Source organism: Tetranychus urticae, chromosome 1, assembly GCF_039701765.1.
Source record: "Tetranychus urticae isolate SD_2017Ah chromosome 1, NJAU_TeUrti_SD_1.0, whole genome shotgun sequence".
Taxonomy (NCBI): Eukaryota; Metazoa; Arthropoda; class Arachnida; order Trombidiformes; family Tetranychidae; genus Tetranychus; species Tetranychus urticae.
Genome location: NC_142958.1, coordinates 5,046,372 through 5,062,262, shown reverse-complemented (window position 1 = coordinate 5,062,262; position 15,891 = coordinate 5,046,372). Strand labels below are relative to the sequence as shown.

Here is a 15,891-nt window from a genome sequence, read left to right as displayed (position 1 = left end):
TGTTATTTTTGTTTTCATTTTCATCTCATAAAAATACAATAAACATTGAACAGTAAATACAGTTTTTTACATTATATTTTTTCTAGTCTAGAATTTTGACTAAATTAACCGTATTTTCTAATTATTAAGTGATATTGATATATTTTTAACATTATAAACTTGTTATCATGAAGTATTTCTGTCACGATTAAAACATCTGAAACAACATCAACAATAATCAGTATGGCATCAGTTGTATCTCTTTCTGTGAAAAATTTACCTAAAAAGGCAGACAGTCTTTTCAAATCAACTGAATTTGCAGAAATATTAGATGTTGATCAGGAGTTACCACCATTCTCAGAGTTAATACCATCACCAGCATTTACATATCCATTTGAACTTGATACATTTCAAAAACAAGCAATACTCTGCCTGGAAGATAAAAAGAATGTATTTGTTGCTGCTCACACTTCTGCCGGTAAAACAGTTGTCGCTGAATATGCCATTGCCCTATCAATTAAACGAAATTTAACTCGTGTTGTGTACACTTCACCTATCAAAGCTCTATCTAATCAAAAATTTCGTGATTTTTGTACTACCTTTGGTTCATCTAATATTGGCATTTTAACAGGTGATGTTCAAATTCGGAATGAAGCTCCTTGTTTAATTATGACTACAGAAATATTATTACACATGTTATATCGAGGAGCAAGTCTAGTTCAAGACATTGAATGGGTTATTTTTGATGAAGTTCATTACGTGAATGATCCAGAACGTGGTCATGTTTGGGAAGAAGTTTTTATTATGTTACCTCATCATATAAATATTGTTTTGCTTAGTGCAACTGTTCCTAATGTGGTGGACTTTGCTGATTGGCTGGGAAGAACTCGTAAAAGTAAAATTCATGTCGTTTATACTACTAAGCGTCCAGTTCCATTGGAACATTATTTGTATACTGGATGTGATGGAAAAACAATTAATGAAAAATTTCTTCTAATCGATAGTCAAGGTAAATTGCGAGAAGAAAATTATCGTAAAGCTATGGCAGCCAAGAAAGAAAGAGAATCAAAATATCACAAGAGTTTTGGACCTATTAATAAGTTGAAACCGTTGTTAAACAACAGTCAATGAGGGGCAATGACAAAAGTGAGGTTTAAGTAAAAACTGTAAAGAAACTTACTCTTGAAGTCAGTTTATGACCTTTACAATTGTTTTATTACTTTTTTCCTGTCTTTTACAATGGTCAAGACGGACCTTATATGTCCAGAAATGTCACTTGAAAATTACAGTTTTAATATGTTTTTGATAAAAAAGAGGTTAAAAATAAGTTTTGATAAGTTTAAAATAATTGCATTAAAAAGCGCGTGAAAAATGGATCAAAAGTGTCCGTTTTATCTATGCATAAAGTATGCAGGAAATACATTGAAAAAGAAAGAGAAAAAGAAAGAAGATTGAAGAAGAAAGAGGAGAAAGAGAAACAAGTATTTCTATCCCTTTACACTCTCCCCGGGTTATTGAGTTTGTTGCCGTTCAACAAATGCTTTAAGCTGGCTTGCATGTGCACGATAAGTTGGTCCAGAGAGTGTTTCCGATATTTCGAAAGTTACATCAGTAATTTTTGCTGTGATGTAGTAAGGACCAGTGAATTTCGGTGAAATTTTGGTCACTGATGGATGATTGTCAGCTATTTCTCTCAAAACTCTTTGGCCAACAAAGAAATCAGATTCCGGATGTTTGGCATCATGTCTCTCCTTGCGTTTCTCCTGAGCTTTCCTTGTCCTTTCCTTTGCTCTTTGTCTCGCTGTGTGTAAGTCGTCGTTGTTTGTTATCAGAGATGGATAGTTATCATTGCCGAAAAACAGGTAGTTGGGTGAGTAACCAGTAATATCATGCGGAGTGTTGTTATAATTTTTAACAACATCGGGTAAAAGTGTGTTCCATTTTCTTCTTGGATTATCTTGAATAGCTGCTCTCAATTTGGTGATAAGAGTACCATTTAATCTTTCAACTATACCATTAGTCTGAGGATGGTAAGGTGTTGATCTAATATGCTTGATGTTATGTCGCTTCAAACATAGTTTCATTGATTTGCTATTGAAATTTTTATGACAATCGGTCAGAATACATTTGATACGAATACCAGTATGTATGAGTTTGTCAATCAGAGTTGTTATTGCTTCTGAAGTGTTGCTTTTTGTGGGAAAAGCCCAGACAAAGCGTGAGAAATGGTCGATGAAAACCTGGATGTACTTATGTCTGGTGCTACCAGCTGCTGGGCCAAGAACGATTGTATCAAGTCCAATCAAATCTCCTGGTTCAAGTTCAGCACTCGGCAAGATCATTTGACCGATTTTTGGTTGATGATTGACCTTGACAAGCTGGCAAGTTTTACATGAAGAGACATATTGTCGGATCTCTTGTATAGCATCAGGCCACCAGTAGAATTGTGTGATCAGTTTTACGGTTTTGTTTTTACCAGGATGACTGTGATTGTCATGATATTTTTGAAGTAATTTCATCTTGAGTTCCCTTGGTACCACGATTTTTGTCTGGTTTCTGCATTTTACCATCATGACGCCGTCTTTTATTATTGGCTTTTGAATTTCCGTTGTGTCTATGTTTTGTTGGTGCTTCTTGAGTTCATCAATGTCTAAATGTAAAGTTACTGGCGAGCGTGAAAGAGCATCAACGTGTTGTTGATTCTTTCCTGCTCGATGTATTAACTCGTATGTTAATGTTGATAGCCTTATGCTCCATCGATAAAGACGTCCTTTTGGCTTCTTTAGTGAAAGTAACCAACGAAGAGCACTATGATCAGTGATCACTTTGAATGGTAAACTGAGATAAACTTCAAAGTGTTCAACAGCTTCAACGACGGCCAAACATTCCAATTCAAAAGCAGTGTAGTTTGCTTGGTGTTCATTCAGCGTTTTTGAAAAATATGCAATTGGATGCTCGAGACCCTCATCGTCAATTTGTGCAAGTGTTGCGCCGATACCGATTGCAGATGCATCAGTGTATAAAATACAGGGCTTATCCTTGTTGTAGATGCTTATAACCGGTGGTTGAGTTAGAGCTCTCTTAAGTGTGTTGAAAGCTTCTTCTTGTCTCTCATTCCAATTGAACTGCTGGTTTTTCTTGAGGAGAGTTGTTAGAGGCTTACTGATCACGGCGAAATTGTGAATGAAACGTCGATAGTAATTTGCCAGTCCTAAGAATTGCCTTAGAGTTTTCAAATTATGAGGTGTTGGAAATTCGGAAACAGCTTGTACTTTTCTTTCACATGGTTTAACACCATAAGGACCGATCATGTACCCAAGATATTCTACTTCGGTCTTAACAAAATGGCATTTACTCAATTTCAGTTTGATGTTGTTGAGCTTGAGCTTATCTAGCACTTTGGATAGGAGGTTGATGTGGTCTTCGAATGTTTCACTGTAGATGATGATATCGTCGAGGTAATTGATAGCGCCATTGTAAAGTAAAGGTCCAAGCACTCGTTGAATGATTCGCTGGAAGGTTGCCGGTGCATTTTTAAGTCCAAAAGGCATGACCATCCATTCATAATGACCTTCATGAGTGATGAAGGCAGTTTTCTCGATTGAGTCCGGGTCAACTTCAATGTGCCAATAACCCCAAGCAACGTCAAGTGTTGTGAAGTATTTGCTTCCTTGAAGTCGATCGATGACATCGTTGATTCTGGGTAATGGCATTTTATCGTCTATTGTTATGCTATTGAGTCGACGATAGTCAATACAGAGTCGAAAATCACCATCCTTCTTTTTAACTAGCGTTACAGGGAACGCCCAAGGGCTTTCACTGTCTCTAATGAGACCCTTTTCTTTCAATTCACGGATTTGTCTTGATATTTCGTCGTATTCGGACTGCGGTCTTCTGTATGCTCGTAATTGAATCGGTGGATGATTGACTGTAGTGATATGATGTTTTGCTACTGATATTCGTCCAATATCAGTCTCATTCTGGGCAAATACTGGTTTGAAGGCTTTTAAAAGCTGTGTTAGCTCATGTTTCTTTGATGACTCGATCATCAATAGGGTGCTGTGTTTATTGTTGTTGGTCATGACAGCCTTTTTCTCTCGTAGATCAAGTTTGATTTTGAATTGTCTACCAATATCTAGACCAATTAGCACGGGATAATTGAATTGTTTCAAGACATGAAACCTTGCTGGCTTAGATATTGAATGTATGTTAATGATGACATCAACGTGTCCAAGACTACGAGTAACACCTTCGACTTGGTTAATTACGATCGGGTTCTTGGTATTGAGTCTTAAACCAAGACTCCTACATAATTTATCACTTATTATGCTGATAGAGCTGCCAGTGTCTATGAAGGCTGTTTGGATTGTTCCATTGATCTTAACTGGTATGTTGATGAATTTGAAGATTGGACCGCGACTTGCCATTAAAGTAACATCATTGTTATCATCAGTCTCTGCAGTTAGTGTGGTTGATTGATTTTGTTCTGGTTTATTTGGACAATCCTTGTGCCAATGGAACTCCCGTTTACCAAGTCGTTGACAATGTCTGCAAGGAGCAGGCGGTTTTGAATTGAATGAACCGGAGCGTCTGAAGTTTGATTGCGAACCAGATTGGTGATGAGAAGGAGTTGCTACCAAGGTTCTAGTAGTTTTCTTCTCGAACTGCTGTTTACGTGTTGCAGCGAGCTTGAAATGTGACTCACACATGCGTGCAACATTGATCCAGGCTGAGGCATTAGCTGGATTAGAGGCAGTCAAGGTTAACTTCCAAGAAATTGGGAGACCTTCTGTTAATTGCTGGATGATCTCTTGTTCTGAGAGATCTGTTTGGCGAAGGAGACGTATTTTCTCCTGATAATATGTCTCGACAGTTTCGTCTCGTTTGAGATATCTGCGTTGAGCATCAATGAGAGGCGCTGCTGATGATGTACCAAAGCGGGCGATCATACGTTCTTTAATGGTTGACCAATGAGGAAGTGTGGATGTAGCGATTTCATCACCAAACCATTCAAGAGCAGTTCCCTTCAAAGCGTAAATGAGGTTTTTAGCTTTAGTTGGGCCATCTTGAGTGGCAGTGTGAAGTTCGTAAATTTTCAGCCATGTCTGAATACGTATGTCATCTTTGTTACCTCCATACTTATCAATGCGTGGTTCGTGATGCGAGTTTTCCATTGTTTGAACTATTGTGCTATTGCTTGAGTTACTATTTGCGGTGTTGCTGCGATTGCGGGTCATATTAGTTTAAGATAATATCTTTATTGAGAAGAACGAATTTTATTAGAGATTGAATACAACTTTGTGCATATAATCGACAGGGTCAGGAAGAGAAACAGTTTTCTTTTTAAGTTCAGCTTGGATAGCTTTGAAATTTAAGGCACGATCAGCAAGTGTTGCTGCTTTGTTAAGTAGTTGACGTGACTCCTGGCGGTGTTGAAGGTTATTGAAGACGTGTTTATGTTCTCTTGAAGACGAGAACCAGTCAGCTGGAATGGCTTCTTTTATCTCCGAGGCTTCCTTAGCTTTTCCAATACCTTGCTTAAAAGAGCTTTTCAGTTTCCTTTCAACTCGTTTCTGGCGTTGCTGAAGATATTTCACTTGCGGCTGACAAACTTTGCCCTTTTCTGCAGCTTCTAACAATTTTCGTTGGCGAGCTTCTTTCCGTTTTCGATTCTTGTAAGCTGATAAGCTGGCGAAGGGGGCGTGGCCACCAGGGGGCGGACCTTGAGTAGTACCAGCTGAAAGAGGGGTCACACTTGTGGTACCAATTGGGTTACCAGTTGTTGATGCGCTGGTGTGAGTTGAGTTACCAGCTATTTCTTGGTTAACAATGGGTCCACGAGGTGACTGGCTGCTATCTGGAACGGCTGGACAATTAGCGGGAAACTCGGTTAAACTGGTTAACGGGTCGGTCAGATCTGGCGATTGGTTACCATCGACGGAACAATCAGAGTCTCCAAATCCGTACCAGCTTCCAGGAGTTGGTGGTCGTTCAGATCCAGGGCTTGAGGGTGCGTAATCAGGCTCAAAGTTGATGAATTCCACTAATATGAAAATATATGGAAAGAGAAAACAAAGAAGATTAGTTTGGTTTGGAGGATATAGCTATCCTGTCGACTGCGCCACTGAAACCGTTGTTAAACAACAGTCAATGAGGGGCAATGACAAAAGTGAGGTTTAAGTAAAAACTGTAAAGAAACTTACTCTTGAAGTCAGTTTATGACCTTTACAATTGTTTTATTACTTTTTTCCTGTCTTTTACAATGGTCAAGACGGACCTTATATGTCCAGAAATGTCACTTGAAAATTACAGTTTTAATATGTTTTTGATAAAAAAGAGGTTAAAAATAAGTTTTGATAAGTTTAAAATAATTGCATTAAAAAGCGCGTGAAAAATGGATCAAAAGTGTCCGTTTTATCTATGCATAAAGTATGCAGGAAATACATTGAAAAAGAAAGAGAAAAAGAAAGAAGATTGAAGAAGAAAGAGGAGAAAGAGAAACAAGTATTTCTATCCCTTTACAAAGTCATCAATGGGATCAGATAAAACTGTTAGACAAACTTATATTACAGTTATTCGACATTTAGCTAAAGAGCAACAACTTCCAGTTATTATTTTTACATTCTCTCGACGACGATGTGACCAATATGCTCGTATGCTTGCAAGTCCTTTGGATTTAACCACAGCAGAAGAAAAAGGAAGAATTCAAAGATTTATTCATCGATCTTTATTACGTTTAAAAGCTGTAGATCGATCTATTCCTCAAATCAAAGAGATAACTGGATTGTTGAAAAATGGTTTAGGTATCCATCACAGTGGGATTTTACCTCTTCTCAAAGAAATCACAGAAATATTATTCACTGAAGGATTGGTTCGAGCACTTTTTGCTACTGAAACATTTTCCATGGGAATAAATATGCCAGCTCGTAGTGTAATATTTGATTCAATTCAAAAGCATGATGGTAAAGTTTTTCGTGATTTAGAACCTTCAGAGTACATTCAAATGGCTGGTCGTGCAGGTCGTCGTGGTAAAGATAAAACTGGAAATGTGTTAATACTTTGTAAAGGTGATATACCTGAAATGTCTATTCTTGCTCGGATGACTGTTGGTAAAGCAACTGAGCTTCAATCGCAATTTCGGTTAACTTATTCTATGATATTGAATAATTTAAGAGTTCGAGAACATATTAGAATTGAATCAATAATGGAAAGATCTTTTGGTGAACATTCAACCCAAAAAATGGCCTCTCAAAGAACAGAAGAAGTGAAAGAATTACAAGAGCAACTTAGTTGTATTCAACTTGAATCATGTGAATTTTGTGGTGACCTTAGGGAATTTTGTAATGATGTAATTGATTGTCGTCGATTACGTAAAGAGGCAATGCCAATTATTTGTCGTCAATTGGTTGAACTTAAAAAAATGAAAATTAATGGCCGGTTAATTGTTTTTGATCATGAAGAACATCCATTTATGTTGGGAATAATTTATGATTCCCGAACAGCTTCAAAGGAGACAATATTTGATGTTTTAGGATTATTTCCAGAAGATATTGTATCATACAATGGAGAAGTGAATAATTTACGATTTATTTCAACCAAAGTATTTCCATCTGATATAATAATGATATTGAAAGATATTGTGGATGGAGCTGATTTTCGGATTCAACGAGAAAAAGATGGATTATCATTAAGTGAACGACCAGTGACAAAAAAATGTATTGAAAATACTCTCAACTTATTAGCTGGTCATAGTCATGAAAGACCCTTATCATGTTCAATGGGAATCTTTTTTCTGGATGAAATTGATCCAATTAAAGAAATGGGCCTTAATAAATTGGATCAAGTAGAAGTATTTGATTCATTAGAGGTTAAACGGAATCATCTTCGATCACGTGAATGTTTAATTTGTCCTAACTTTTTAAATCATTTCAAGATAATGATGACTCGTATTTCACTGGAAACCAAATTAAGTCGTGCCAAATTTGAATTGTCCAGGGAAAGTTTAAGTTGTCTTCCTGATTATGAGTGTAAAGTGAAAGTACTCAAAAGTTTAGATTATATTACAGATGATGAAGAAATGGTCCTAAAATTGAAAGGAAAAATTGGTTGTTCAATGTCTGAACATGAATTGATTTTAACTGAGCTTATTACTGAAAATCTTCTTGCTGATCTCTCTCCACCTTACATTGCCTCTTTATTATCTATTTTTGTTTATCAACAAAACTCTGAGCCACCTGAATTTGATGAAACCATGAAAAAAGTAAGTACCTTTTAATTTCAAATTCTGTATACGACAATTAATTAATACTTCATTTACATTTTTTTCTCAGCTTCTTACCAAAACGCGAGATATTGCATTAAATATTGGACAACTTCAACAAAAATTTGGAAGTAAAATGCCTGCTCAAGATTTTGTTAATCAATTAAAAGATGGTCTTATGGTTGTTGTCTATAAATGGGCCTGTGGAATGGTGAGTTATTTAAGAAATATGTATTTACAACTTCATAACTTCATTCTATTTATTCATTTTGTTTTATTTTATTTTAGCCTTTTGCCGAGATCATGCAGCTAACACAAGTTCAGGAAGGTTTAATTGTTAGATGTATTCAAAGACTTGATGAATTACTCAAAGATCTCAAAGGTGCTGCTGAAGTAATGGGGAATCCAAATCTTGCTGAAAAAATGGATGAAACCTCTGAGAAAATAAGACGTGATATTGTCTTTGCTGCTAGTCTTTACATTCAAGATGATGAAGGTGATATCGATGATCAAATCATTGATGAAGATGAACTAATTGGTGAACTGATGGCACCGTGAATTGATATTACTCTGTAATATTAAACATAAAACTCTTTGCCTTTTTTGTTAACTAAAATTAACTTTTCTTGTTATATCAATTTACATTCACTTTAAATGTAATAGATATGCAAATCATGTTAACATATTTACTAAAATCATGTTTGAGAAAAGTATTTTAGAATATTTTTACCTTTTTTTCTTATTTATTATATTATAATTTTCTTCTACTAATTGCTTGTAATAATAATAATGCAACTTACCTCATCCGAAATAAAAAGTACATATTTAATATACAATAAAATGTAATTTATGCTTTTCTTGATCAAAACATATTCCATTAAATTTAATTTATTAATTTATGTGATAAGGTATGCTGTGACTAATGATCAATATAAATCATTGTTTAAACATTGCCAATGCTTCTGTTTTAAACTTCACTCCTTACAACACTGCTAATGAGTTAACTTATGGTTCAATAATCGTGATGATAGATCGTTTAAGTCCCATTATAGCATTGAAGTGTTGAATTGAAACATTTATACAAATATTTCGACCAAATATTGACCATGATTAAATGTCTCTAATAATGTCTATAAAGAGTATTAAACAATGATTGTGTCATCATCGATACTCGATAAGCTTGACCAGATAAAAGTAACTTTGGATGACAAAACATGATTAAACTGATTAAGAGAAGTCTTGACAAATGATAATGAATAGGAATCAATGGAGTAACCAATATAATAAAGAAAACAAGGAAAGGAAATAAAAAGCAACATCAAATATTGACCTTATCGATTTAACGCAATAGTATTCAGTGAATTAGTTCAGGTAAACATGTTACAAAGATCATAATAATTTGGCTAACAACTTTTACCAATCTATTAGTTGGATAAATTGAGGTGAAAATGGCAAAAAGTATCTTTAGATTTGCCTTTCGGATAATTTCATTTCTCGGTTAATACTTTGCTAGACAAGTTCAACTCGATTTCTTTCTCTCCAATTCACTAGTTTCTCCTGATTAGTTGAGTTTACATGTAAAAATAGCTACATATGGGAACCATAGTCTCTTGTAATCAACGAGGAACCCCTTCAATTGAAACTTGTGACGGTTATTTGATTGAAAATTTTGTTCATTGTTGGAAATGTCCTCTCAATTCAAACATCAAACAGTTTCAAATCGGTAAAAGTAACGACTACAGTAAAGAATCTAATCAAAGTGGTGAGAATAAATCAGTGTTTGTTCCGGACGCGATTAAACGCTATCAAAGTCCAAATTTATGGAGAGACCACGTTAAAAGTAAAGTGATTGGTGAACAAGCATCTTGTAGTGATCAATCTCACCAGCAGCTGTACACTGAATCTCTTGAATGTCCTTTATGTACAGGAAAAAAGTCCTCCAAAGTGACTAAAAATGCAAGCAACACATTATGGAATCAAAAAAGCTTGAATAACACCGTAGACATTAAGGAAAGTGACTCTTCTCCAACCAATACTGACAATCAAAGTAAATCAGTTTCAAGTTTATTAACAGGCAGATCTTCGTCTACACCAAAAACTTCAACTAGTAAACTAACAACTATTGCTGAAATCAATAAAACGGTGCGAAAATGTTTCGATGAAATTAATGACGAGCAAATGATGGATCAATACAAAGGTGACAATTCATTTAAAACATCAGTTGAAGTTTTGGAAGGAGCATCAATGTCAACTGGAAACTCTTTTAAAGCACCTTTAGTCACTATTGATCCACCGAAATCAATCAATGAGGATGAAACGAATCTTGAAAAGTTGAAGGATGAAATTGAAAAGGACAAAGCTGATGAAATCCATTACAGTGGTGAAAATGAAACTTTAAGTGACCGGAAAAGGGAAGAAAAATCAATTGAACCAGACATTAGATTATCACAAGATACTGGAAAAGAGGAACTTGAATCAGATCAGAAAGTGTTGACACTTTTAAAGTCTCAAGATGGACAATCAAGTACAACAAACATTGATAATTGGTATGCAGTGGGCAAAGATGATAAAAACATCGGTTCCAATGGCAATGATAATAACAGTCTAAGTGATGGTAATAGTTGTAGTAGTGATATTTATGGTAATGCAACAATTGACCAAAATGTTATTAGTAATGTTGCCCCTAAATCCATAGGAAATGAGTTTGTACTCAATTCACTGGACAATATCAGCTTAAGTAGTCTGTCAACAGTTGAGAGTGACAATGATAGCAGTACCAATGCTTTAATACCAAGTAGATTACATAGCAATATGTCATCCTATCAGACTCAATTAATGGTTTCACAGCTGGAAAAATCAGCCTTCACTGGATCCATTGGTACAATGAGATGCTCTCTTTGTCGTTTATATCAACTCGGCTCCGAGACTTTTTGGCTATCTTTGGATGATGACATTTTAACCATCCTAAAAGTGTATCAATCATTGAGTGAATGTTTGAGGGAAAAAGAACGCCAATTGTGGAACAATAATGTTGAACTTGAGTACAAGGAGCGAATAGCCAAGCTCAGGATGAGAAAAAGAACTCGCATCTCCATTGAGAAACAATCTGACAATAAAGTTATCGTTATACTCAAAGATGGACACACAGTTTACTGTATTGAAGGTGAGTAGATATGAAATTTATACTAAATAGCAATTACACAAAATTGGTAATCAAATTGAAAATCTAGAACTGAGCACTTTCGAAAAGAACACTGAAAGTCACTTTAAAAACATAATACATTTATTGTTGTATCAACATGAAAAAGATGGAAACAATATTATTTTAGGGTTGAACATTTTGTATTGATTTTGTTTATCAAGTGTGGATAGATTGAAATTTAAACAGCGATAATCTCAAACATTGATTAACGATGCTTGAGAAAATGGTTCGAGATATTTATGGAAGATAGCAATGACCATTCAAATTTGAATTATCAAGTTTATAATCTTGAGATTGTTAACTTAGTAGATCACATTTGAATAAAAACGGAAATGTATCTTAAAAATGATGAATTTGTTTGTTGATGTGAAAGCATTAATTTGAAATGAATGGATTTGGTATCTGTTCCATCCCTTCAACCGGACAGATAACAACCACGGACGGACCTTTGCAAACAATTAATCCAAGTTCTCTAGTGTTTTCCGTAATTTTAAACGGATCATCTGGGTCTCTTAAAAATTCTTTCGTATTATCCAGGACTAGATTTAGCAATGGATCAAAACCCTTCAATATACCGGTAGCTTCACGACCTCCTTGAAATTTAACTCTTACAGGTTTATTCATAAATTTAGCCAGGTCAACAATCGACTCCTTTTTCCTTTGTAAAGGTGGTCCACTTTTGCCATCACCAGTTTTGATTGCTGTGCCTTCCTATTTAATAAAAATCAAAAAACAAAACAACTCGAGAAAGTCAATTCCATGCTAAACAAAAAATAGAAGCAACAAACATAGTGCAATAATCAAAAACAATGACACAAAAGTAACATGATACAAACCATGATTAATATAAAGCACGATTGGGATAAATTAAGCACAAATCACTTGATAATTATTATAATCAACGTTGAAATAGACCAAAGAGAAAGCTAATCGTAAACTAATTCGATTCAAGAGTCACTAAGAAAACAAAAATTGATATGTAACTGTTAACAGTTATGTCCGCTAGAGAGCACTATCCGTATAATTGGAGGGTTTTTCAAATCCAGAAAAATGAAAAAAAATCCAGTTATAAGTTTGTTAAATCAAAATATTATTAATCATAATTATATTTAATAATAAATGTCATGGGATTAAACGGTAGAAACATCTAAAATTCAGTATCAAATATAAATTTCAATCAACTTGAGGTGGAGATTGGTTTTTTTAGTCAAATGTTTGACCAATTTTCCCTCTTCTTTACCAAACGCGAGTGAACTCTTCATCATCAAAATGTCTTCCAATTATAAATCCTTTTTAAAGGCCAAATCTTATACATTATATTATTTTGTTCAAATTTTCTTTACCTATCATCGCCATCATCATCAACACCTTCTCAGATTATTTGGTATTTAATCTAAAAATGAACTTCAACAAGTAAAGGCACAAAACATGTGCTCTTAATCGATATTGTCATTGAATTTTACCTCGTCTCATCTTGTTCACCTTTACAATTCACCTTTTTTTGTCTGGTTCTTCCATCTTTCAAGAATCTTGCCTCCATTCACTCTCTATTTTATGTTCAACTTTATTTACCAGACTATCCATCAACTACACTTAGAATCAAACATTTTTTTCAACCATCATCATCGTCATTATCATCATCTTTCAAGTTTAAGCTCAATCTTTTCTTCTTTTTCTCTCTCTCTCTCTCTTTAACGAATCAATCAACTCAAATCCTCATGTAATATTGTGTGCCTCATCATCAACAATATTTCTCCCCTTTCAACATCCAACCAATTTACGATTCTTTAGTTCATTTTCATCATCTTCAACTCCTCGTCATGATAATAATTTTTGCTGTTTACCTTTTTCCTCCAACTTGAATGACAAACCAAATCAGCCAGTTACGACATTCATACAGTTTATAACCAAAATACTCTGCATGTCTTTACAGTTGCCCAAATTTTAAATACCTTTCAAGAATCACTCATCTTTACAGACACAGTTTTCCATGACAATAGTCAACCTTTTGCTTGCCTCATCATAAGATTGAACTCTTTTCTTTTTTCTCCAACCTTTCAAATTTTCTCCATCTAAACCAAGCAAAGCAAGCAGATGAGGAAAACGAAGAAGGAACAAAAAGAAGAAGAAAACAAAATGGTTCTTGATTCAGTTTAATATTTCCAATTTGTTCTCAACACCATCAACATAATCGTCATCCCTGTAGCTGCAACTTTCCCCTTTTTACCAGCTACTTAAAATAATAACTGCCTTGAGTAATACATCTTACAATCCTGGTTATTATCGTTTACTTTTTTCCTCTCAATGGTTAATGTTAAACTTGCAATTTAACAATAAAGCCAATACTCTTTTAATGGTAGCTTTTAACTATTACTTGAACAATGTCGTATCACCATGTAAAAAGCCATGTTAACATTTCCAACTATATTTAGGTAATGTCTAACACATTAACCGTCCAAAGATATTGAAAACCCTGTGATATTCAACATTAACAACAAGGAGCAAGATTTTGAAAAGCAAAGTAAACTGTATTGTAGAGAGATAATTACAATACTATTGGCATTACCTGACAAGTTTACCTTTACCATAAATCCTGTTATTACATGAAAAATGAAAATGTTGCCAAAAAAGGAATAAACAATTACAAGAAAACACTTCGCAAGCAAAAAAATGCATCAAATGGTGGCAAAATTACCAAGTCAACCCAAAGCAACCAAAACCCAAATCTGTGATTCCTAACCATATGAAGATTCAATTTAAGTGTAAATCAATTGTATTAACAGTTGATTGTTTCAAGCCTACAATTGTTGCTGTAAACCTTGATAATGAAGCAAAGTATCATTTTACATTTGATTTTACCCAATTTGTTCATCAAACCAAATTAACATTGACAACTTAATCTGTTGCCATACAATTGATGAACCCAAATAATCTTGAATGATTAAAATGCAAATAAATAATGTATAAATATATTGAAATATATATAAATACATTAAAAATGGAAACATTAAATTCATGAATGGATAAATTATCAAATTTACTTTTGAATTTTCATCATCATTTCCATTCAGATTATAATATGGAAAGCTGCATTTGAAATGACGACGAAACAAAATAGGAAAAAATGAAAATATCAAGACAAATGTAATGATAGACAAGAAAACATATTATTATAATGATTACCATATTATTTCAAGATTTATACCCAAATTCAAAGCTTATGTTTATTTTGTGCTTGTTATTTAATAACTGAATAATGATTTTCAAAATATTGTTATGAATTTGAAGCAGACAAAAAAGGCTGAAATATTGAATGTTCATTAAGATTGATTCAACATTTCCAATTGAATCACCAAATGAAATGTTTGATGAAACAAGGTTAAATCGCTCTCAATCAATAGCCAAGTTGAAACCAGATTTTAATAAACATTGAAAGGTAAAAATGAACACTTTTTTCAAACCAAACATGCAAAGATGAATTTTGAATCCATTGAAAGATTGAAAGTTTTCACATTTAAAGCACAAGTTGAATAAGTGATACAAAAATAAGGACAAAAATGAGGAAAAATTGAATGGCAAAATGGAAAAGAAAAGTGAAAAAAAAAATAATTTTCTGGTTTTAACAGCAAAAAGAAAGCCATTATTCAATCTTAAGGTTTCAATATTAGTTTACAATTTTCTTTGATTACACTTTGAATGAAAATTGTTGAGAATAAAATGTTGCCCTGAATTTGGAAAAGAATCCCAAATCAATCCCTTTTTCCTTTCCTTTCTCATGTAAATACTTTTCAACCTTTTCATTTACTTTTCAAGCAAATTAGTTATTAACATTTACTCATTAACTTTACCATTCCAATTGTTCATTGACAACCCAAATCAAATCAACAAAATGAAGCGAAAAAAGCAATTTTTAAAAGCTCTAAATGTACAGCTTGAAATCAATCAAATGAAACTTTCCTCTCTTCATCAAATCAAATTGAACCAAATGATATTGTAATGCTAATGCAAGTCTGCTGAATCTACGGTTTTTTTTCGTCAGAATTTTTCACGATTTTTTTCCCTTCTCCAACGGAATAAGTTGAACATAATGAAATGAAGAATCCAATTGTTAACTCTTTTCAAAGATTACATTGAAATGTTGTTTTTTAATCATTCCCTTGAACCAAATGAGAAATGTAATGAAGAGTTAACAATGTAAAGGTATTTGGCTTGTTAGGTGAATAATGAAGGAATCGTTGAAATGGTTAACAAAAAAAAAGTCGAAGAAAAAAAGAGAAGAGACAAAACTCGAAAATCAAATGCTCCGTAAATCAAGTCAACTGTTTATTTGATTGTCTTTCAGTTAACCAACATTGGTTTTCCCATGAGAAGAGGAAGCCAACAGGGTAACAATGTTCAGTGTGAAACTCATTGAGATGCTGTAAGAAGAGTCGAGAAATGCAAGACTAAT

The 15,891-nt window shown here is 33.9% G+C and overlaps 3 protein-coding genes across 3 annotated transcripts; 1 reads left to right on the top strand and 2 right to left on the bottom strand.

Annotated features, from left to right (window-relative positions):
• The first annotated feature begins 40 nt into the window (after positions 1-40).
• Positions 41-8,952, top strand: LOC107368778 (superkiller complex protein 2-like). The gene is made up of 4 exons (XM_089270236.1): positions 41-1,102; positions 6,522-8,239; positions 8,310-8,450; positions 8,528-8,952. Exons 1-4 carry the CDS (start codon positions 223-225, stop codon positions 8,795-8,797), a joined length of 3,009 nt encoding a protein of 1,002 aa, XP_089126362.1. The 5' UTR covers positions 41-222; the 3' UTR covers positions 8,798-8,952.
• Positions 5,218-6,298, bottom strand: LOC149094427 (uncharacterized). Its single transcript, XM_089270235.1, has 2 exons — positions 6,183-6,298; positions 5,218-6,022 (listed from the first exon to the last, which is right to left on the bottom strand). Coding segments are annotated over exons 1-2 (765 nt in total). The 5' UTR covers positions 6,184-6,298; the 3' UTR covers positions 5,218-5,258.
• A 2,552-nt stretch (positions 8,953-11,504) lies between the features above and the next one.
• Positions 11,505-12,370, bottom strand: LOC107365123 (U6 snRNA-associated Sm-like protein LSm7). Its single transcript, XM_015932591.3, has 2 exons — positions 12,278-12,370; positions 11,505-12,152 (listed from the first exon to the last, which is right to left on the bottom strand). The coding sequence occupies exons 1-2, from the start codon at positions 12,278-12,280 to the stop codon at positions 11,817-11,819; spliced, it is 339 nt and encodes a 112-aa protein (XP_015788077.1). The 5' UTR covers positions 12,281-12,370; the 3' UTR covers positions 11,505-11,816.
• Positions 12,371-15,891: the final 3,521 nt, after the last annotated feature.

What these genes read in the sequence shown, in the direction of transcription:
- LOC107368778 (XM_089270236.1), top strand. Translation starts at nt 223, where the DNA reads ATGGCATCAGTTGTATCTCTTTCTGTGAAAAATTTACCTAAAAAGGCA. An exon ending in TTGATGAAACCATGAAAAAA is followed by an intron (nt 8,240 to 8,309) that starts GTAAGTACCTTT and finishes TTTTTTTCTCAG; the next exon opens with CTTCTTACCAAAACGCGAGA. An exon ending in ATAAATGGGCCTGTGGAATG is followed by an intron (nt 8,451 to 8,527) that starts GTGAGTTATTTA and finishes ATTTTATTTTAG; the next exon opens with CCTTTTGCCGAGATCATGCA.